General features: G+C 37.2%; 1 protein-coding gene across 3 annotated transcripts in view; it reads left to right on the top strand.

Annotated features, from left to right (window-relative positions):
* Nucleotides 1-22,254, top strand: part of ELOVL4 (ELOVL fatty acid elongase 4) — a 36,758-nt gene extending 14,504 nt beyond the window's left edge. For all 3 annotated transcript variants that reach the window (XM_027645018.1, XM_027645017.1, XM_027645019.1), the window contains exons 2-6: nt 4,301-4,488; nt 7,805-7,885; nt 14,431-14,602; nt 16,784-16,911; nt 17,417-22,254. In XM_027645018.1, coding sequence (XP_027500819.1) covers nt 4,301-4,488; nt 7,805-7,885; nt 14,431-14,602; nt 16,784-16,911; nt 17,417-17,692 — 845 coding nt within the window. In that variant the 3' untranslated portion in view covers nt 17,693-22,254. The remainder of the gene's footprint in view (nt 1-4,300; nt 4,489-7,804; nt 7,886-14,430; nt 14,603-16,783; nt 16,912-17,416) is intronic.
* The last annotated feature ends 1,722 nt before the right edge of the window (nt 22,255-23,976 follow it).

Here is a 23,976-nt window from a genome sequence, read left to right as displayed (position 1 = left end):
AATCCTTTCTGTTGAAAAGGAAATTCTAAACCACATTTAACAGCAGTGTTCGTGTCTTGAAACAATTACATTATGTTTCACAGAAGTTCCTTGCGATTTTAATGCTAACCATCACTGCAACCTTACATATTGAAATACATCTTCATTTGACATCTGTATTTCAGTATAGGTTAATTATGTTCTCTTTGGACGTTATCAGGCAAGGATATTCAGTGTTTTTCACTGGTCCTGCTCTCGTTCTTCCTTTGAAAGAAAGAATCAGAGGACTTATGTGTGTATTTCTTGTTAATTTCCCTGTGTAAATATTTCCATCCTGCAAAGGTAGGTACCTCAGGGCAATTTCAACCATTTTTACATATATATATATATATACACATATATACACACACATATACATACATGCATACATAATAAGTTGTTGTGTTTCTTGTCCTTTATTTACACTAAATGACAGAAAACCTTGTGTATATAAACATTTCATACTATTTCCTTACATGACAGTAATTTTCTATCAGGAACAAGTTAGCAGATGCCCTATTCTACATTGGATTCATGTTTGCTATAAAGTGCAACTCTAAGTATTTGTTCTAAAACTTTTCCCACCTTACCAAAACAGAACTGTACTACAGGCTGTGCCATCACAGCAGACATTTTATTTGTGATCGAATTAGAATCTGGGTCTTGGGATTTGAAAGACAAACGCATTAATCCCCTGAAAGATTCAGTCAATCTCTGTCAATTCTAATCAGGTAAAGGCATTGGTCATTTTGCTTCAAAGCAGCTGGAGGGATTTTTTTAAATCAGGGAGCTGGCCTTTTTATTTCAAGCTTATTTCATCTTGCAGGTAAAAATGTCCCTATTGCATGTGAAATAGTGAAGGATTTAATACACTCATATGTCCCCTGAAGCTATCACAGTGCTTTCTAATTTGCAGAATCTTTTGTGGTCATCAGCACCAGCTACTAAGTAGGACACAAAATTCTGCTGGTTTTGCTAAAACAAAGTGGGGATGGAAGGGAGGAAGGTGTTGGAGTAGCTTGCAATATTTATCACTGAGCAGATGACTTAAGAGAGTGAATTTATCTTGGTTTGAAAGAGAGTATATGAAAAGAAGTTTGGAGCAAGGGTCTGCGTGTTACTGTGGGTTTTTTGTAGAACATGGACAAGGAGACTTGCTGGGTAAACTGAAATGAAATTGGTTTTGGAATATCTTCTGTGCAATAAGAATGATTTGTGGAGCTGATTTTAAATGCAACAAGTTACTTTGCATTATTCAGGAGAGGTCTTGTGATAAAAAAGTTCTGGAATGAGTAGTAGCATGTTTTCTGATGCCACAGTACTAGTAAAAAATACTCATATGCAGAGTCTCCTAGATGCCTTTAAAATAAATGTAAGGTCATGTTCTTAGCACAGTAGGAATTAGAATAAAGTTTTTCCTGTAGATATGTTTCTGTTTTGGCCAGGATGTACTCTAGAACTGAATTACCTACCCTCTCATACAGGCATTTTGTGTTTGAAATGTAATTAATTGTCCTAGAAGTCAGGCCCCCAAAATAGCAGTCGGATTCCCTGGGCAATGTGTTATGAGATCTGTATCAGTAATCTATGTTTTTCTTGCAAATACTTAAAAGACTTGTCTCTGAGATGTGGCTCCAAAAACCCTTTGTGGAGGGAAAGTACCAGGCTGAAACCATGGTATGGAGGAGTAATGGCAGCTTTTCAGGTGCTCTTATGTTGTTGTCAGAATTAGTGAAATATATCTCTGGGTTTTTTCCAGTGAAGTTCTTCAGTTTGTAGTACTTGTGGAAAGGAGGTGAAAGAATTGTTTACAGTGCTGATGAGGTATGAGGCAAAGCCTAGTTACAGCTGGACTCTAATATAAGTTGTCCCTTTGTTTTTCCTTTCACCCTCTAGTGAATCCTCATTCTTCCATCTTTGTCTTCTGCCATAAAAAGAAATCTGGAATAGGTCATGGTTTCCTATTTCAGCAGTGGGTGGTAACATTCAGCTCCTGGGTAAAATTACAATCTGTCTTTTCCCTTTTTTACATTTCTTTGTATTGCCACTTCAGCATTTAAGATACCATGAAACACTGTGTTATAAAATAGAAGACAGATTCTCTAATGTATCTTTGCCTCTTTATTCTCTTTATATTGCTTACTGCAAGAAAGCTGGGAAAGCAACTGTGTCTCTTCCTCACCTGCTATTAACTCTGTGCACACTACAATGAAGTGAGATGTGGATTTGATTAAGACATGACACATGGACTATTCCCAGAGCTGCTTCTTAACTGACACCTTTCCTCTTGCTTCATGATGAGTTTTTGTCTATTAATTTGTATCAGATAGATTATGAGGTTCTCCATTTCTTTTTTTAATAGTGTTATCTTTTATTTTTAAATTCAGATTGGTAGAACAATTGCTAAAATCAAGCAGGAACTAAAGTGTAAGGGATATAACTGTGTAATAATTGGAATGCATCAGTGATTTCTGCTTCGGTAGGTGGTATTCTGTCTGGTTCCAGGAACTTGCTGAAAAGTTAAGAGGTAACTGTCTTCTCTCACTTTGGTTCTGTTTCCACTGCCTGTGTTTCTACAGCCAGTCTTCTCTTTTTTTTTGCACTCCTCCCTGTACTCTTTGCTCTGTCTTGCCCTTGGCTTCTGCTGGTGGCTGTGGCTCTAACACTGAATCCCATCATTCTGGCAGTGTCAGTCTTGCTGGAGGTTTCCATGCAATTAGGACGAATTCTTTCTTCTGGTATTAACAGCCATAATGGAAGCAGCTAGGCTAGTTTCTCTTTCTTCTTTTCCACTTCTTTTTAGACCTCCTGGTATCTTACTTTGAATGTGCAGCTCAGTTATCGTTAAATCATCTGGATATAAGAAGAATTAGTGTTCTGTGTGCTCTCTTTCTGTAGTTCGTAATACTTGTTGTTTGTTAGAAATAGAGGGTCTCATGAAATCTGCTCCTAAAATGAGGTTCTAAGTTATGATCTTAAGGACAGCAAAGGAAATGAGAAAGAAGTGTAGGAGAAGTAATGGCAGTGCTGTTCTTTACTTTCCTCATTGCATTAGAGTTCCTCATTTTCAAGATAAGTAGAGTTTTCTAACTTACTGGTTAGTATGCCTGGGTTTGGGAATTAGGTTTTGGTATAGGGATTTTTCTCTGTCTTTGAGTTCTCTAAAAGAAACTTGTCCTCTAAGTAAGCATGTGGGCAACTGCATTTGTGAGTTTGCTCACAAATGACTGAGGGCATGTGTTTTAGATGTCTGAGCTTCCCAAGGAACGCTGTGATGTGATTTCCATATGAACTATGACTAACCTAAGCAACTGGAAGATATTCCAGTTAATATCAGAGCTGTGCAGTATCTGAAGTTCTGATAGTTATGGAGTATTTACCTTTTATGTCTTGCTACAACTTGAGATTAGCCTGCAGGGCACGGAGGACACACACGACACATGGGACGACACGGGTGCTGAGTAAGGAGGTGTCATTGTAGTCTTGCTTCCTTTCTCTAGCAGAGCCATCTTCTAATCCTACATGTCACTGGTTCATCGGGCTAAGAGCGTTTTTTTGATACTGATCCAGAACTTAATACAGCATATTCTGGGCTCTGAAATATGTGTAATGTAACTCTGAATCCCGTGAGTGGCTGAAGCAGACTATAAATAAAACCTTTGTTTCCCATATGGCAGCACAGATTAACTAGAACCATCCCTTTAAACTCTTCTATTTAATTGTTTTCCAGTACCATTGATAGTATTCTGTTTGAAACATGAGACTGACCGACATCAAATAGCCAAAGTTCTTGGTTATCATCATAACACCCGTATAAAATTAATAGGAGGCTTTTTAGTGACTAATTTTAAAGTAATAAAAGCTACTGGTTTTATCAGTATTTTCCCAAATTTGTGTATCTTTCATTTGCGGTGGTGTTGAATATTTGATTATGTTGCCACTGCAGTCACTGTTCATCATAAGCAAACTGGGTTTGGGGGGATTAGTGGGTTGTGTTTGTGCTCATGTGATACTGTTTGCTTTACTGTTTTGGATTATAGAACTGGACAACAGAGCTTAAATAACATAATGAATCTCTGTGTGAGGTAATATGATATAGTGTGTTTTTTAAAAAAACTATTTTCTTTAACCTTCCTAGAAAGAATGAGTGCATTGTGTTTCTACCAGCTGATGCCGCTATTCCAGGAGAGAATAATATTTAACAAATTCAGTACTTAAAGTGATGATGAAATATATTTTATTCAGACCTTGTTGACTCCTTCTGTTTGCTTCACCCCCTCAGACAAACGTGTTGATGATTGGCCCTTGATGCAGTCTCCATTTCCAACACTGACTATAAGCACTATTTATCTCCTCACTGTCTGGCTGGGCCCCAAATGGATGAAGACGAGAGAGCCCTTCCAGTTACGCTTCCTGTTGGTTGTTTACAACTTTGGAATGGTTCTGCTCAACTTCTTCATTTTCAAAGAGGTGTGTATGCCCTCTTGCAAGAGGGAATTCTTATTGAGGTTTGAGGATGTCTGCAGGTTGCAAAATGAAAATAATTATCTTGCATATTTATGATGTCTATTGAGAGTGAATGTTTTGCACAGACTTTTAAAGATGGCTTTGCCTTTGTGAGTATTTCTATAGCTAGGTACTGTCTGTTTGAGAATAAATGCAGTAAATGAGTCTATGGAGAGAATTTGTGTACTAGCTATTCCACGTTCTTCCTACACTTATATTAGTCTAAATACTGGACAGAATAAGTAAAATCTATAGAGATTTAACACTTGTAACTGATTTTTTTTTTCTTTTTAATAATCCTAAAGGGTGTCAGAATTCATCTTGTTAGAAATTGAGCTGTTTGTTCTTGCCTTCAACATGTTTATCATTTTTAGAAATTCAACTGTCCATTACCTGTAGTGAGGAAAATGAGGAAAAGATAATGTCTTGTCTGTACATTACCTTTTAGAATAAGAATAAAAAATGAAGTGAACTATATCTCTAAATAAAAATAAAAGGATAGAGTCTTCTACTACTTGGTTTCAAATGTTCAGAATGTGCTAATTCTAATAAATTTGTGTTGCTGCATTTTTCCTTTGGGTTTCTGTACAGAGGAAATGAGTAGTAACAATGCAATGGACCAACTCTGTAGTAGTAGCTAACTGGAATTACTTAACAGTTTGGTAATTATTATTCAAGGATAGCTGTACAGAATATGGCTGATGCTAAGTTAATTCTGCTCTGACTGCTCATGTGGCGTCTTCCTGGAAGACCTCGGATCATAGTTTTGCAAAATCTGTTTCCAGAAGTAAGCAAATGAACAGAGTAGTTAAAATTACAGCATTCAAGAGCTCTCTGGCTGGTCTGTTCTGTACTTTTGCCAAGAAAGCATGGTATAGCTGATGGTGATATGCATATTGACCCTTTCCCAAAGCTTCTATAATAAGAGCATTTAACTGATTTCAACTTCTTTTTAAGACATGGTTCAGTAAAATTTTAACCATCACAGCTCAGTCATCATTTTGTCTAAATTGTTTCCTTGGACTATTCAACTAAGTAATTAAGTACTACAGGTACAACAGAATTTAATGCTGACACCCAAGGATAGTTGTGGGAAGAGATTAAATCCAGTCATCTTGGCAGGTTAAAACTGAAACTCCTCTGAAATGAATTCTGCAGTCTTACTGCCATCCCTGACTTTTAGATTGATTTATTTTATCCATAAGCTGAATTATACCAAATTTATGGTCAAATGATTTTCAAACCTTTGTTGCTTATAGGGTAACATGTTTCTGGCATTTCCAAGTCACTGAATTAACACAAAAATGAATGGTACTGCAAATACATTTTTGCTGCTGCTATACTGAAAGCTTATAGTTTTAGACACAGAGGTTCTAGTTTCCTGCTCTCTCAAATGTAGGTTGTTATTCAGCGAATGTTAAGGCTATGGATACAGCATTTACAGGAAGTGTCTTTTCTTGATCTTAAGAGACTGATAGGAGGAAGCTGTTCAAGTTTCAGTTGATTCCTTTATGAGGCAACTTCTCCTTCCATCTACATGAGGTTTACAATACCACTGTACCACTGTTGTAATTCACATGAGTTTTAATGGAATTGTTATGAGTAAAATGATACAGTTTGTATTTTGTGAATGACTTTAAAGTTTCCAGACAATGCTAAAACAGAAATTGAATGTGAAAGGCCTTTAAATGCTATTTAAATAACCATCCTGTTGGCAAGCTGTTTTGTTCATCTGTGGTAACTTACATTAAATAGTAAGTCCATAAAGCACTGTGAGGATGTCTAGTCCAACATTTCCATATGTTGGATTCAAATGCAGGTTCATATTTGGAGACAGTTTTGCTCAGAACATGCAGAGGTCCCTGTATGTGGGGATGTATAGACCCTATGTTGCCACAAAATCAGGACTTTCTTATTTTACTTTGAGGCAGTCTGGTGAAGTCAATTTACTGCCTTTTGCTAAGGTAACTTTGGCCAAGTTACCCAGTAGGTTGCAGTAGAGATTGGTTGATTTCTATAACAGTGTGGACTAAACTTTCTTGTTCTTCCTTAATAGTATCAAATATCCTCACGCTTGTGTGGGACCACACTGGAGACTAGTGGTGTTACAGCAGTTTGTAAATGGACTTGGAGGATGCAGAAGTATGTTTTCTAGGATAATTTCTGTGGACAGTTCTTTCATCTACTTACATTAAAAGACATGCAGCAAATATGTCCAGAGCTTCACAGGCTTTTGTATACTGGGTTTTTTTTCTGGATAAGACTTGTCTGCATCTCACTGCACTCCTAGTGCTGTGTGCAAGATGAGACACCAAAGTAAACTCAAGTTCAGTTCAAATAAGATGGAAATCAGGTTAGTGGTAAGAGTAGTCTGTGCCTACCCATCCTTTTTTTTTGGCCATCTTTTTCTCTCACCCTTCTCTACTTTTACAGCTCCCAATTTACAGGTTATGTCTGCTCCACTGCTGTCTCTCTTTGATCCATAACAGGATGGGATTACCTGGCTTTAAACAGTCTTGGATCATAACATTTATGAATGTCAAGATTAGAAATATTATTTGAATTTTGTACAGCTCTAGACAAGAGTACTTCTTTCCAACGGGAACTTGCTCAAGGTGTCAAGTTTATCTTCTCCTGTCCAGGTTTTTGCAATGTTCTTGGTTTGGAGTGGCCCTACAGGAGCACTTAATGTATTTTAGGCCATTTCTGTTGGCACAAAACAGGGAATTTTTCTCCATCCATTTTCTCTCAATGTGTTTTGTGGGTGCTCAGCTTTGGCTGTTCAACCTGGGTTTTTTTCTGGATTTTAGTTGGTATACTGTGTTAAGAATTGTAGATCCAAATTATCTAATTATCTGTCACATAAATAGAGTTCTCTTGAATCCATCCTGGGAATAGTATTTCTGTCAATTGTAGTGAAAGCATATAGGTATTTTCTGTCTCTGAAGCTAGAGCCATCAGAAAGAGTACTCATGTTTGAATAGCTCAAGGTCATACTGGAATTCATAGTAATTTGTATGAAGCTGTAATTATCTGGGCAGATACATGCAGGGAGAAATGAGTACTGTCTTTTTAATTATAAGAAAAAAGTAAATACTGTGTAACAGCTCGTTGTTAGTACTAAATATTGGCTTTCTCCAATAGTATTCTAAGGATTAATAAGGATACTTTAAATATTTCTGTTCAGGTAAGTTTGATGTAGCAGGAAACTTGCTGATAATTTTTATAAATGTGTTTTATGTAGTATCTTTCCCCTGATGTATGACTTTAATATTTTCAGCTGTTCTTGTCATCAAGAGCTCGAGGGTACAGCTATGTCTGCCAGACTGTGGATTATTCAGATAATGTTTATGAAGTTAGGGTGAGTATTTCTTTTATATTTGTATATGAACGTGTGTTTTATACAGCACCACATGATAGTTTAAGTCTTGTCTGAAAATAGTGGTTCCACAGTTCTGTTGTCAGCCATGACTGTATCCCGTTATATTTTCACAGACCACTTCAGGTTTGACTACACTGTGCACAGGTTTAATGAAAGTGCATCAGCATATTTGCATTAACTTTCGTCTGACTGCTACAAGTAAGGGGAATCTTAGATACTATCCTTGGCTTCATCCACGGTTGTACAATCCAGGATAAACTTTGTATACATACTTTGGTTCCTAGATCTTGCTGAAGTTCATGATAGCAGGGTAACCGCAGTAATGGTGGTGTTTTCTAGGTAGATCAAAGCAAGTGAGATTTGTCAGCATATCCTGTGGTTGCACTTCACCCATACTGGTGAGGCAGCTTTTTGTCTCCTTTACCCATCTTTGGCTTCATGAGGTCTTGCTGGCTTCTGGCAAATGTATTATCAGTACATTTCGTTGTAGAATCTTAGATTTCAAATACGTGAGTTTTGGAAAACATCCAAATTAAAATTGCAGATGTGTGTTAATTTTTGTGTAATGCTGTTGATTAGCTCATGTACTAACCCTTATCTTCCAGCAGAGCTGACACTTGAGAATCTCTCAGCTGTCCTTGCAAGTTTCACTTACGAATTAGAACATTAGGATGTGTAATGAAAGTATGGTATAGTCTAAATACATTTAATGTTTATAGCACAGTTGAAAAAATGTTTGTGTACAAGGTAGCTGTTCATAGATAGTATTACTCAAAAGCTTGTGCATGTGGCAAGGCTGGTAGTGAAACAGAAAGGTTTGAGTCTCACATGTTATGTGTAATGGCTGATATTGCAGAACAGATCTGTGTGTAGACTTTATTGGCCTTATGGTAGTTGCCAGTCTTTCACCTTTGCCAATATTGTGCTCTCACTATTTCAGTCACTAGAATACATCTGTAAATAATTTTGTTGAAAAACAAGATCTAGCAAAGTATACCAAGTGCTTGAAAGGTTTGAGGTTTTTTTAATAGATAAGCAAAATAGAATGCCCATGGACTCAGCTGAATGACATTGAGGACTGGTATGATGTACATTTAAAGGAATTTTTATATTAGCGAAGTACAAGAGGTACAACTTTTAGCATGCAAAATTTCTGTTCTGTATCCTCACTTTTAAGTGCACTTGTTTGTGGGAGGCGGTGGAGAGGCCAGACCTGCACAAAAGAATTAACATCTGTTTTGTTTGTTATGACAAGCAGAGCATTGTTATATAATGCACTAAATGCAAAATGACCTGCAGAGTGTATTTACAGCATATAATTTGTCCAGAAAAGAAGGATTGCTCTAGCAATCTTTGGATTTCCTGACATTTTAAATTTTTTTGTTATTATTTTTTACAAACTTATTTAAAATATTTAAATAAAATTTATTTCTGAAGTTTTAAGGTCCAGTATATTGAGTTTGCAAGTGAGGGAGTTGAGGAAGCAGGGAAAATTGAGTTCTCTCAAGTTGTTGCAGCAACTGTATAGTATGCTATCAGTCAAGACTCTTACCTTGATAATTTTCTGGTAGTTCTATGGAATGAATTCTCAATTTAGGTAAATAAGTTGCAAGCAGAAGATTATGTTTTCCACAAGTGTACTTTGTCTAACTCAGGAGTCAGGGATACATTTCTGTTCTGCTTTACAGTGTATCGTGCTCTGCATTTAGAAGATATGTTGTTGGGTTTTGACAGTGTTGAACAGAAAAAAAAAAACAAACCCTCAAACCTCCTCAAGATTCTTTTTCGCCATCGTTTTTCATGATATAAACCTGCAAAAGCAATTTTAAAATGTTTTTGCAGTTTTGCGTTTAGAATAGATGAACATTGTAGCACATCCCTCACATCCTTTTAGTAGCTCTAGATACTAAATGTCTAGTATCTATTGGCATCAGGTTTTCTCTGAAGAGAAATACTGCATTGAAGCAGTAGAATTCATTACAAATGCAATTACTTTATTTGTAAGAGAATGAGTAAATAAGTCCTGTATTGCTCAGATAAAGGAGACTGGGAGTAACTCAAAGGGAAACAGCACTGAGTCCAGAAAGCATTGTGGAACGTGCTCTGGAAAGCAACAGCTTCATATATGGTTTTACTTTGAGGCTTAGAAATCTGGAACAAATATTGAGAAATGTGAAAGTAATTGCATATGATGGTCTAAATGGCAACACAGAAGCCTTGGTATGACCTCTGTTTCTGTCTTTTTGGGAATGTGCCGCTGTGATGTTGCCATGCAGTGGCCCCTTTTGTTCAAAGATCTTGATCAAAATGAGGGATCTAGAAAGCATCTTTGGTCCCTCAAGGGAGTGCAGAGAGCTGGTAAACAGTTCCCAGGAAAAAAAGTTTGGCTATCCTGGGTGCCAGGGAATGTCTTTGCTTTCTTCTCTAACCCACACTGTGTGTCAAGACAGTAAGTCAGTGGTGATTTTAAGGGAACAGTGTAAGGGCATGTGATGGCACTTGTCCTGTATAGTTTAGCAGCACCAGCAATCTGTAGCTCACAGATCTCTTAAGTCAGACATAGCCTCTTTGTTTTGCCAGTTTCTAAGGGGTTTTTTTTCCCATTAATTTGCCTGTATGTTTTCTTCAACATTATCAAGCTTCTGGCTTTCACTGATGATGAATTATGTAGGTAGTTTATGCATAATGTGAAGGAACTAGTCCTCCTATTTACTGTTTTGAACCTACCTACACCTGTTAATCTCATTCAGGCTCTCCTGGCTGTTCTACAAGAGGCAGGAGCAAGCAGGGATGAAAATTAGATTCCACAGTTGTAGAATAAACACCTTTGTGACAGATTTATCTTCTGGGTATAGTAGGTAGCCACCTTACTAACTGCTGGCGGGAAGTTAAATGCATTTTGTTATGAAAAAAATAAAATGTCCGTGGTAGACAAGAAAGAAAAGAGGGAACAAATCTCCTACTGCTGCATCTTGGAAAAAAAATTTTGGTTATAGCTTAAGAGTCAAAATAATAAATGCAGAGAGGTGAGGTGTTAAATCCACGCTTTGTAGTACTCCCTTGGGAGCTTCAGTATTTGAAGTGAACAATTTCCTAACACTGTCTAACTTAAGGCATGTTAGTGTCTGTGAGTAGTCCCTTTCCCCCTCTGCTTACATTTGTGTGCCCTTGTTTCCCAGGTCAGGGTTCATCTATTTTATTAGCATTTCTGAAGAGCTAAGAAATGGGAATAGGGGGTTGTGTGAACTGGGTCTCTAGATTTAAGTGTGCTGATTGTAAATCCTGAAGCTGAGCAATGGTTGTCTCTTGTATTGTGATTGTAATCTGCATTGTTTGTATTTATGTCTAGAGCTTGAGTGGTGTCGTCTTATGAAAAAAAGCCTAATCTTAACTTACATTCTTTTTTCACAGAAGTTAAAAGCAACTTAACAAGTCCTGTAAACAAAATTCTGTAAATGGGAAAAGAGTTCTCTTTAAAAGCTACTTTAATTTTTCATATTACTGTGACCTTCCAAGAAGTGCCTGTCCCTTCATACCCCTTGATGGATAACTGTTCCCAACCCAAAATGAGGAAGGATGGTGCAGAAACAGAGCCCTGTGTTAAAACAGCCCTCCATTCAAAACCCTGCAGCAGGCAGAGGACGTGGGATTGAACCTCTTGTTGACCCCCTTAATCCTAGGCTGTAATGTAATCTTTCTGTGCCATCTGGTGTTTTAACTGACTTAGGTTGGCACATGAAAATTACCAGAAAAGATATGGTTTGACTAATATTATTCATTACAGGAATGTGCCTTTTTAATGCATGTTTTCTTTTCAACTAAATCTTTTTTTTCATGCTGAGTTCAAAGAAAGACTACAGGTTAGGTCATGATTTCTGAAGCTTTGCAAAAGAAGTTTAGTAGTAGCCACCTGCTCCTGACATAGCTTACATATTAGTATATTGTTCTACTTTATTTCTGCCCTCAGTCACTGATTACATGCATGGCCTCAAGCAAATGACATGACTTCTGTTTCATTTTAAAAGCATCTGTATAAGCCATTAGAAGCACTGAAATAGATCATCAGTACACAAAATCTATCAGGTTTGAGAGTAAATGGTAGTAATATTTGATGATAGTGAGAGAGCAAAGAAGCTGACAGGCAAAAAAATCTACAGGAACACAAAATCAGCAGGTATCATCCTGCAAAGAAATAGTCTGTTCTTTTTTGTTATTGTTGTTAAGTAATAGGAAATATTTTGATCAAAAGTTCAAATTATTTTTATCCAGGGGCTGTAATTGCTTTCTGTGCTAGACAGGTAGAATTCAAAAGAAGAGGAATAAGATGTGTTAAGTGACTTGTCCAGGAGCATATACTGATCCTGTGGCATCTTGGGCATAAAACATAAGTATTTTGTTAGGATTTTTCTCCACCTATACTTTGCTCTATATCATACAGTAAATTGGGGGTTTGCTTATTGCCTGTTTGATTTATTGTTCCCCCATGTCATTAATAAAAATATACATTTGCTTTATAAAAGATTTTTGGCAGTTTGCGTGTAACTGGCATATTGATTCTATAAAAGTTTCTCGGAAGGGAGGACCTCCAAAGAGCTAAAGTATTGCAGTGCTGGATTTGTCATTTTATGGATATAGTCCAAAGTGTTTGTTGTTAACTTATGAGATGAAAAGATACTTGTCTTAATTTATTTAAGAGATGCAGCTTTAGCAAAGATCTGTAAAAGATGCTGGACTGTTATGCTAATCCATGGGTGTGAGACAAACCTTGATGTGGGTGTTATTAACCACCTGACTACCTGTCCCAGAGGCAGTACTGTACTGGATATTGAGCAATATATATATATGCATATGGTTCTTGCAGCTTGCTTGTGTGTCTGGGAACTCTGAGATCTGTGAGAGTCACTTTTCTCTTGCTGAGCCTCTCTCCAACTTTGGCAGATATTAGTATCTTTTGGTATAAAACTGGTAAAATCTGCCTCCTCTTCCTGAGATCTGAAGTAAGCTAAATCAAATCCAGTGAGTGAGAAAGGTGTTCATTAAACAATACATTGAAGTCTGCAGTTTGGTAACAGTAAGATGTGCAGTCCCTTTGGGAAACTGCAGTCTGCAATGCAGATCTGCAGCACGCTTCTCCTGTGCTGCTTTTTTGCTGCTGCTGTAATTTCTCCTAAACTGGTCACCAGTCCAATAATGGCTGTGAAAAACTTACTCTGAGGAGACGTGTTCCTTTCCCATTAGTTTGGAGAGGTGGAGGAAAACATCATGCAGGGCTTGTAGCATTGCTCTGTACAGCTCATTCTTCTGAGCCTGCTTTCTCTCGCTCCCCTAAACACTATGTGTGTAGTTGGGAAGGAAAGCTACTCTGTGTTAACCTTTTTTTCTTCTGTCTCCCCTGGGGACTGAGGAGGTGGTAGGGTTATTTCACACCAGGTTAAGGTAAGAAAGTCTGATTTGTCATCAGCTGAGTCCTGAAAGACAAGGCGAACTTCTTACAAATAGGTGTGTTGTGACATTGCTTCTCTCCTCTTGCAGGTGGTACCAATTCCAGTTCTTTTTTTTTTTTTTTCCCATTCTCTATGTGAGTCACCTTCTGGGATATGTTCTGGTCCCACCCTTGCATAACAAGCTAGATGACTTACAATGCCAGGAACTAGACTTGTTGCTATTCTTTGGGATCTGGAAGGGAGTCCCTACCACCACCATACTCCCATATCATAGTATGAACAAATTGCTACACAGAGCTTCTGGGCTTCTGGTTTAACAATATCCTGATTTCAGCTGGAAGCCATGTTTATGTTGCATCCTGGGCAAAAGTCACTGTGATGGGTGGATTAGAAAAAGAACTTTGGGGGTGTAACACTGCCCTGTTGGGTAAATGGTTATATCTGTTCAGTTTTTATGGCTCCTCTAGTCTCATTTCTTCTATTCCCTGAATGGCACAGAGCCACTGGGGGAATGCTGCTTTACAGAGGGAGTTAGTGAGCAGGCCAGAAAAAGCTGAGGGAACATTGTTCTAAGGGATGTGAACTCTGCTTGTAAGAGCGGTTTGGTGTCTTTCCACCCGTATGTCTGTGGTACTGAACATTTCAGTCTTTGCTACTTTATTTTATTGTAATGTTTCTACCTTATTGTTCTGACCACATCAAAGTGTTGCCTCACTAGTAGGGGAAGCCCTGTGGAAGTCTTCTTTCACAAAGCTTAGGAGAGAGAATGAGGACACAAACTCCCTGTTTAACTGGTAAACTGTTCAGAGATGGCAAAGCTTTTAACTATATTAGCTCTTTTTTTACAGTTGTAATTTGTGAGCAATAGATTCAGAATAATCTGCTTCCATGTCCAGAATAGATGAAAGAAGTATTGTTTTTGTTGTTATTCTCATACCGTCAGATGCTTGATGACTCCACCTCAACATTTACCAGGATACTGGGAAAGAAGAAGTATCCTTCTCTTGCAGCACATAGGTGGAGAGAACTTCATTCAGCTTGAAATCACTAAACTTTTGTATTGTCTGTTTTTCATTGCAGATAGCTGCTGCTTTATGGTGGTATTACGTCTCTAAAGGAATCGAATATTTGGATACAGTATTCTTTATCCTGAGGAAGAAATTTAACCAGATTAGTTTTCTTCATGTCTATCACCATTTCACCATGTTCACCTTGTGGTGGATTGGTATTAAGTGGGTTGCAGGTGGACAAGGTGAGTTCCCTTCCTCCCATACCCTTTTGACGGGGCAGAAGGGAGAATTATTATTGTTTTGGAGCAATGGAAAAAAGTTTTGTAGAACTTGACATTATAAATTACAAGACTGTTTATTAACATGTACAGTCTCCCTCTGTGGGAAGCATGGGGGAGGAAAAGATAACAGGGCAATAATCTAATGAATTGCAAAACTTCTTTTCCTCATGGGCATCAATTGCAAGCCTGAAGTTCTGCCTTAAAAAGTATCGTTATTCTCTATGAATCAGAAAGATGTATATGTCTTGCCTAACTTTTATTTTTGCAGATACAGAGAACTGCAAAATCTAATTATGGGCTACAATCTGCGTGCAAATTTAATGAAATTAATGAAGATGTCATTTTGGCATTGTATCTGAGTTTGAGGTTTGCTTTCTTTTTTATAAAGAGGCTTGTATAAAATTCTGAAACATTCTCTTGGAAGTGAACCAATAAATCTGTCAATTCACTTTTAAAACCTATTCATGATGGCACAAGTCTGTAATTCGTTATCAACCTTTTTTCCCCATTGCTTCTTTTTTAAAGCCTCCGTCAAATAATTTTATTATTATTTATTGCGCTTGTCACATTCTCCCTTGCCTGTATTTGTACCCTTGTTCCTGGTGTTTTGCCGTTGTCCCTCTGAAATTACAACTCTGCGAAGCTGAGGATAAAGGAAAAGTACCATGTTTTGTTTGTAATGTGCTTTGTAGGCTTATGACACTAAAATTAGCATATAGCAAATACAAAATGCCATATTATAAACACCAAGTTAATATTTTGGGTTTGGCATTTTTGTTGGGTTTTTTTCTGAACCACACTAGTACTTAATGCATGGGGGCGTTATGTTCCCATTTACTATAGATATTTTGTACTGAGTGGTCGCTTATATTCAAAAGAAGAAATATATACAATTAATACCTGTGACTGTCTTTTAATTTCTCTCAAGTAATCTGCAGAAAGCAGGTACTCAACCAGACAGTTCATGATCTTTATTGGCAACTGCATCTATAAAATAATTTTATTGGAGACTGGATGGTTACTTGTGGTCTTGCTTAGAAGTTCTCTGGGTGTCTCAAAAGGCCCTCTACCTTGTTGCCTTTTCAGAGTTTTCATGCTAAATATCAACAGTTTTCAATATAACCGTTGCGACTATTTCCAAATTTCGTTCCAGTTTTGGTGTTCTTGCACTGCTTCTTAGTTTCTAGGTCCTGCAAAAGGAAAAGCAGAGGTTGCTTTTCTGCCTTTATGTAGCACTACTGCATAAATGCGGATAGATGTGTTCTTCTGTTTTCTAGTTGATAGCACATTGCTTACATAGACAGGTCTATTGTAAACTAGACCCTATTAGAGCTAACTGGGTCTAGACCACATGGACATCTGAGCTGTTTGATGTCAGCAGCTATTGTCTGTATTGGCCTAATCTTAGACATTAGAGCCTTTTTGAGCCTCTCTGTCAGTGTAAGAATACCTTAACAAGATGCAATGTGTGTCTGTTAAATGGCTGCTAATTTGACAAAGCAAAGAGATCTTAATATAAATGAAACTGTCATGATTTCCAACATGGAACATTCTTGATAATGCTCTACTATACACTTATATATTTAAGCATGCTGGATATTTTAATGATAAATAAAGAAACTAAAGATGAATAATTTAGGAAAACTGACCTGCAATGCCCTTGAAGTTCTTATAACCATAAGTCAAGTTTTACTCTAGTTGATTTTTTTGGCCTATTTAATCAGACTTTCACGTGAGTTTCTTGATTTCTTGCTGAGAAGTGAACTTCATGCATTTAAATTCAGAATATCATACTTTACATTGTCAAATACAGCTTTTAATAATCTCTTAGCCAAACAGTTGCAGTTATACTACAACAACTGATGTGGAATCCATGTCATTTATGTCTGTTAAACAAAAATCTTATGAAAAGCTTTTGCCTAAATAGTTCCACGAAAGGTGTGACATACTACTTGCATGAATAGGTATTTGTGTCAGCATATGTTAACAGTCAGGTCTGTACTATACTATTAAATACTTTGAAGATGGAATCCTACCATGTCCTGTGCTTTGTAATTTTTACTGTAATGTAAATAATAGTAGAAAAGACTTCTCTCTTTCTTCCAAAATTACACGACGATCTTCCCTTCTGTTCCATGACAGCTTTTTTCGGAGCTCAGATGAATGCATTTATTCATGTCATTATGTACATGTATTATGGATTAGCAGCTTGCGGCCCTAAATTTCAGAAGTACCTGTGGTGGAAACGATACTTGACCATATTGCAATTGGTAAGTAAAATTTCTCCCTTTATCTCAAAAGGTATTGCCTCTGAGTGGATTTGCATTTACAGAGCTTTGGAACACATACTGCTCCTTCCGGAAGTTCTTCTCTGTCTGCCGCTGAGAGCTCAACTTAGAATACTTCCCAGAGATGGAAGCATTTATTCCATTTCTAAAAAAATATGTGGCATAGATAAGAGTTGTGTGAGTTAAAGTCTTTTCTTGCTGGTTGTTTCAACTGAATTGCAAAAAATATGTTCAAAAGGTAGAGAAAATCCAGATCTTTTATAATCTTCTCATTTTCCTGTTTCTGAAAACTATGACAGATACTGCAATAAATTTGATGTTCCCGGTCAAGCACAGGTGTGCATGCATGAATGTGACAGCTAAATACAGCTCCCTGCCACCTCCCAGTTTTGCAGTTTTCGTAACTTAATGCATAGGTATAAATTGTTGCAGTCAGACCTACAGAATATATCCAGACCTTTTTGATTCTATGTTTTCTGTCTTACAGGTGCAGTTCCATGTGACTATTGGCCACACAGCCTTGTCTATTTATATTGATTGTCCTTTCCCTAAATGGATGCACTGGGGTGTCATTTTCTATGCTGTCACCTTCATTTTCCTGTTTGGTAACTTCTACTATCGGACATATAAGCTGCCCAAGGAACCTGTAAAGAATGGAAAAATAGCAAATGGTGCTGTTGCAAATGGAGTAAGCAAACCAGAAAATAATGCAGTGGTGGAAAATGGAAAAAAGCAGAAAAAGGGAAAAGCAAAAGGAGAGTAACTTGATCCAGGCCTTAACCATTGTTGGCAGTGAGGAACCTCCGGTTTGGTTTATAAAAGGAAGAAAAAAACACTATCTGTACCAATTAACCTTAGGTTACTGAAGAGCTAGAACACAGATATTTTCATTATTTATGAAGATTGTTTTAAGAACAACACTAAAGTTGAATTTCTATTGTAATTATGTAATTATCATGCATATGGTCTCTGTGTAAACTTGTAGACTGCTGGTGTTGGTGAATGTAAGGAAGAATTGCAGTTGATTCCATGTTTAGCAGTCCAAAAGTTAATACTACCATTGGTAAAGGCAGTTTTGTTGGCACCCACATTTCTTTGGGGGGGAGGGGAAGGAAGTAGAGTTTGGATACTTGTGTTTTCCTTCCAGAAAATTATTAAATTTCAAATTATGATATATTATCTAATCAGAATGTGCAAATTTTCTTGTCCTCCTTGGAGGGTATCTTCAGACACATTATGTGCTGTCAGAACAGTGTTTGAATTTTCAGACATTACTTGATTTAACTGAGTATCTGTTACAGTTTGGTTTTTGTTTTATTTTTTTTTCTTGTGTGGAAATATACCTACCTCTTCATCTGCTGAAAAGAATATTGAGCATTAAATAACTGGTTTCTGAAATATGGAGTCTTCTAATCTAAATATCTGTTAACACTAATTCAGAAGAAAATTTGATTTCCTGTGGGAGTAAAAGGGATTTTTTGTGGTATTTTTTGATCAAGTCATCAACGACCTTTTCTAATGTAAACTGAAATTTTGGAACAGTACTTTTAGTATAGCTAAATCAAGGAAACATTTTAAGAATGTATCAGTATGAAAGAATATATTGTTTGAAGCAATCAGTAAAAGTAGGCTTGCTGCTTGTTTTCCATGACCTGCATTAAACCTGTGGTGCTGACTGATACTGAAAATGGTAAGATAATGTTATGGTGGAAAGAAAACCACAACATGTAATTCCATTTAGAAATGCTGCGTGCATGGGCAGTCATGCTATCTACAAGACCATCACTGTATTGGGAAAGGAATTTGGATTAAAAGTACTAAATACAGCAAACATAAAACGTTGAAAATGCTGTTACTGCTGGATACCTGTCAAAACTCAGTTTGTTAGACACTTGCAAAGTACTGCTGGTAGATGGGCCACCATTTTTAGTCAAAACTGCTAAAATAAGGAGAAGCCTTTTAGATGGATGTTCATTTGCATGTTATATAAAGGACTTTTTACTGTTCCTTTTGGAAAGAAAATAGAGAAAGAGTTACTGACCTTTTGAATTCTGTGATTACTAAGAGATGTTTTGAGCTACTCAGCATGCAGTGAGTATAGGACAGGGATGGAATTAGAAACCATGTCCTAAACTCCTGTGTTCCTTCCTCATCACTTTAAGAGCTGCATTGTTGCTGTCCAAAAGCATTCCCCCCATCCCTGGTCAAAAACATGTTCACAGGTAGCAACAACCTTGCATCTGGCAAGTGACACTATTATTGCAGGAAAAAGTACATGGAACTGGAGATGTAAAGTGTGTGACACATTTAATAGATTTTTACATCTCAATTATCCATTCATCTGTTTATAGTACACAAGCAGGTCACATCTTCTATGTCTCAGGTTTGTCTCTTTTCTCTGTACAAAAAAAAAAAAAAATCTAAGCCCAAAACACAGGTCCTAGGAAAAAAAGTTTGGATATAGTCTGTCGTATTCCAAACTAGTTTGTAATGCTGGAGTTGGTTCAGCTGAAAGGTGGTTCATCCATAATCGCCACCACTGTGGATTTTATGGCAGAATATAGAATTGTGAAAGAATGTCTGCTGAACTGTAATGTATGTGACCATTAAGTTTCTATCTGTTGTGTCTTGTGGTTCTTCCAGCCTTTGTGCTGATGCTTTTTGCATTTGCATAACTCTATGTATTTTTGTAGTGTAGCATGAGGAAGAGGGACAGTGATCTGTGCTTCCTTCTTGAACAAATGCCACTACTCTTAACCAAGCCCAGATGCTGGCTGACTGGGTAACTTTGGAGTGACTAAAGGAGTAAAAAACTACAAAGCAAATTTACAGCAGACCTGCTACTCCAAGGTAATGGGTGGTGTGAATACACTTGCCCCACTGTAAATTCAAGGTAGTTTACCTCACTTTGATTAAAGAGTAACTTCTTTTTATTTGCCATGGGATGTGAGCAGCTAACTTTCAATCTGTATCATTCCTTGAATTATGTTAAATTGGTTACATACTCTATCGTTCTTTCAATAAGCAAGGTCAGATAAACTGATACTCTTAGTGTGATCTAGCTCTGTAAGAGCATACTGAGGAGTATTCCAGTACAGGTTCAATTATGTCTTTGCTACACTTTCTAAATTAAGGATTATATCTTGCATAATGGCAGATATTTAAATAACTGAAAGTTAAATCTTTCCTTCCCTCATCATGCGTGAAAGTGGCTTAAATTGATTAAAACTTGAACCTTATTAGCAGAACTTGAGTGGGAACTTACTCTCAAACTCTGAGGCAATTGTTAACTTCTAAGCAAAAGTGAAAAAGCACATTGTGAGAATGCATGGGTACATAAACATCATGTTGTCTGGCCCTGTGCATAAAACCAGTTTGAGAGATCGCTATTTCATGGGGGAGAAAAAGTTAATTGCTGGAACACTGCTGTTTTGAGTACATCTTCTGCAATATGACTTTTCTAGCTCTATTAATGATATATTTGATTGTTTGTGTAACTAAAGTCCCGTTACAATCTTGAATATAATGGCCTTATTAAATGTGCATTTTTGTAGGCATGGTTTTGAGTGCAATATTTCTGTTTCTGACTATGCAGACAGACTCACAGGATACAGGGCTGAACTTTTACAGCTTTTTCTTTTTCAAAATTTGAGGCAATGATGCACATGTGAGATATTGACAGATTCATTAAAGTCATCTTTGAGTCTAAGGCACCTCAAAATTTTGCCATGAAGGTAATAGAATATGTGTATAAATATGTGTATTTGCTATCCACAGAACCGAAATTTAAATTATACAGTCTACTTTGCATGTTTGTTGTTTTGGGATTTTTTTTTTTAAATCCTTCCAATTTATTTAAAAATTAAATTCAAACCATTTGGAACTTTTCTTTTTTTGCCAATGAAGGAGTTGTTTTTTTTTTTTTTGCTAGGAGTTCTGAAGCTCTTGGACCAGAGTATCATAATTATTTGATGCCATATAATACAATTTCATTTAGCCTCATCTCTAGCAGTGGCAGTTGTTGGATTGTTTTAGCACTTTGTCAGTGTAAAATAAATACAAATTATCAATACACGTCTGTATGTATGTGTACACATACATAGTGTATGTGTGTGTGTGTGTGTATATATGTATGGGTTCTTAGGAGATTCTTTCAATATGTGAAGGAAATTATGTTTCTTTAATGTGAAGTTGGCAGGAGCTAAAAGAATGGTTCCTACAGCTTGAGCAGTAAAATAGAGCAGTTTTCTTCCATCCATAGATCCAATATCAATCTTGCAAACATAAATAGTATTTTTCAGTCATTTAGACATAGGATGGCAGATGTGACAGAGCCATTTCACCCAGTATAATAAATATTTTAAGTCATCAGTTGTAGATTCTGAGGGGAGGGACCTCAATTCAGTGTAGCTGAGGAAATATGCTGTTTTATAGTAGGAATCATTTTAGGAAACAGTATGAGTAACTTGCAGCTAAGTCTTTGAAATGATTGCAATCATATTCTCTGTTTAACAAAACGCTTTGAAAAATAAATCATAGAGTCATAGAACCATTTAGCTTGGAAAAGGCCGTAAAGAAGATCGAGTCCAACTGTTGAATAAATGTTTCTCTGTAGATTCAAAAGCATGGCCTATTTGAATATGTAACCATCAATTACTTCCAGCTCCAGATCAGGAGAAAAAGGTGAAGATAAAATGAAAATGATGCATATTTTTTTCAGGTTAACCTTGGGGCACATTTCTTCAGAGTAAGCACCTGAACTCCACGTGCTGGGGAGGGAAGGTAAGAAAGGATAAATAGCTTTTGTGCTGCAAGGTCTCAGTCCTAAAATAGCTTATGAACATACTTGCTGTCTCTTAAAAACTTGAGTAAAATTGTTAATAGTGCATAAAGTTAAACCTTGCATGCGGGCTGAGACTCATAATGTTGAAACAGATATTTAAGATGAGATCTGTTTCAGTTAAAATTGGACATAATGGGGAGCTTATAAAGTATATGGATAGTGTATTTATCTTGGTTAGAAGCACGGACTTATCCAATCTGACACCTAAAGCAAGACACCCGTGTGACATCTCACTGCATTGTGCTCTGATGCGTTGGCCTCTTTGCTGACATAAGCAGCTGGAGCTCTGTGGGAATCAGTGGGGTGGTTCCCATTTACCTCAGCAGGGTACACTGAACCCTCAAGAGTGGAGAAAGTACTTGCTTTCTGCCAATATCCTGGGAGGATAAGGGAAATGTATGGCTCAGGGTATTGCTTTTGCATAAGGTGTTCATGCTTTTGTAAACATTAAAAATAAACATTACTTTTTTCATGCTGTTTGAGTTTGGTTTTATACATTCCATAGTGTGTTCTTCTGTGTCCCATCTGCTTTGAGATGCTTGCTAATTTCAGTGTTGTGCAGATCGTATGATGTAAGATGTTTTGTAGGCCGGAAGTTTGAGAAAAATATTTTTGTGGCACACCCTCCCATTTTAACGTTATGGGGATTACCAAATTTTGAATATTGCCCCCAAAGAGTAGTGTAGTGGCTTTGAAATCACCCTTAGGGAACTGGTTGAAAATAGAATGTCCACTTATATAAAGAAAACCCATAAGTTTCCTCTTTTGGTCTTGAAAGTACTAACAGTTAGGAATACAATTAGCACGTAGTTTAGCTTTTGTGGGACACTGTGTTGTGTTAGTGTGATTTCTTTTGGCAGTAGGTACAATTTGTGATTACATGTTGCTGTGTACAGTAAGTTCCTTCAGAGTTAGTTTGCCAAGTATGATCTCTGTAATCAACCTCGTAATATTGAGTTGCACCCATATTGCAGTCCTTGCACCTAAATGCAAATAGCTACTCCGGATGTCAGGTAGTAGAGAATCAAGTCTGCCATCACAGCAAAATATGGTGTGATCAATTATCTCTTGCATAATTCTCGGCTGTTGCTTCAATCCACTGCTTACATCCTCCCTGGAATCTGAAAATACACTAAGTGTTCAGAGCAGGATTTGTCTTTTAGATGATTAATATGTGCTGGAGTTAAGACTCTCTGTCCTGGCGTCTTTTCCATAATACTTATTCCACACTAGGAATTAAAAATCAGAACACATGATCAAGTTAGATTCATCAGATGATTGGATGGAATAGACTGGATCCTCTGTTTTTCATGTTCAGTTTTCTTTGTTGTATTACTTGCTTCTTGAAGACCAGAAAATTGAGGTTGGGGCTTTGTTACCTGTTTCCTTGCTCAGCTCAAAGCACTGGGTGAATTCAGGCTGTAGTCTCAGACACACACAAAGCATGTACTCAAGGACGGCTTTGATGGCAGTGCCTTCTATGGACTAGTGCCTTTCAGTGTCCTTTTTTGCTTGAGACTTCTCCTAGGGAACTTCATGAATGCACACACACTTTTCTATTGATTGCCTGATGTGTCAGTGACATCACATTTGACTTAATTACAAAGATGCTTGTTGATGGGCAAGATTAAGGGTCTTGATCATCGCCATGTCAGTTGTTCAGACCCTGATTAGTGCACGCTGGTCTATAGTATTAGAATAGTGCTGGCACTTCCTGCCAGAGCACTGTGCAAGTCAGTGCAGCTTTGAGGGGAAAAAGCTATTTGCATTTTGACTCTGTATGTGGGAATTGACACGAGTGCGTGGCATCATCACTGTCTGTCAAATCAGTATCAGGTAGGTTTCAGTCTGCTAAATGAGAAGAAGTCTTTGATTCATGGAATGATTCAAAGATAAGTGTTGTTTGTCCTTATCTTTAAATGGAGAACTGTTATTCTTGCAGTGGTATCACCTTAATTTGTTTCATAAGAAAACCACCTTTATGCTGGTATCTTTTGGAGTGTGTTTATGAGAGAAAACTAGAGAAATACAAGAAATAATTTGGGCCAAAAATTAGAGAACATGGTGTAGTTGCTCCTCTAGTTTTTGCCTCTGCCCCTAGATGTTGCAGGAGTTAAATGATTATTGTATGACTCTTCCTGCTGTGTATTTACTTTTTTAAGATGCTGTAATTGTATCCAAGTAGTGTACCTGTGCATAAGTAC

Source organism: Corapipo altera, unplaced genomic scaffold (assembly GCF_003945725.1).
Source record: "Corapipo altera isolate COAL_440 unplaced genomic scaffold, ASM394572v1 2, whole genome shotgun sequence".
Lineage (NCBI taxonomy): Eukaryota > Metazoa > Chordata > Aves > Passeriformes > Pipridae > Corapipo > Corapipo altera.
The sequence above is the reverse complement of the archived record's forward strand: the minus strand, read 5'-3'. Positions and strand labels throughout refer to the sequence as shown.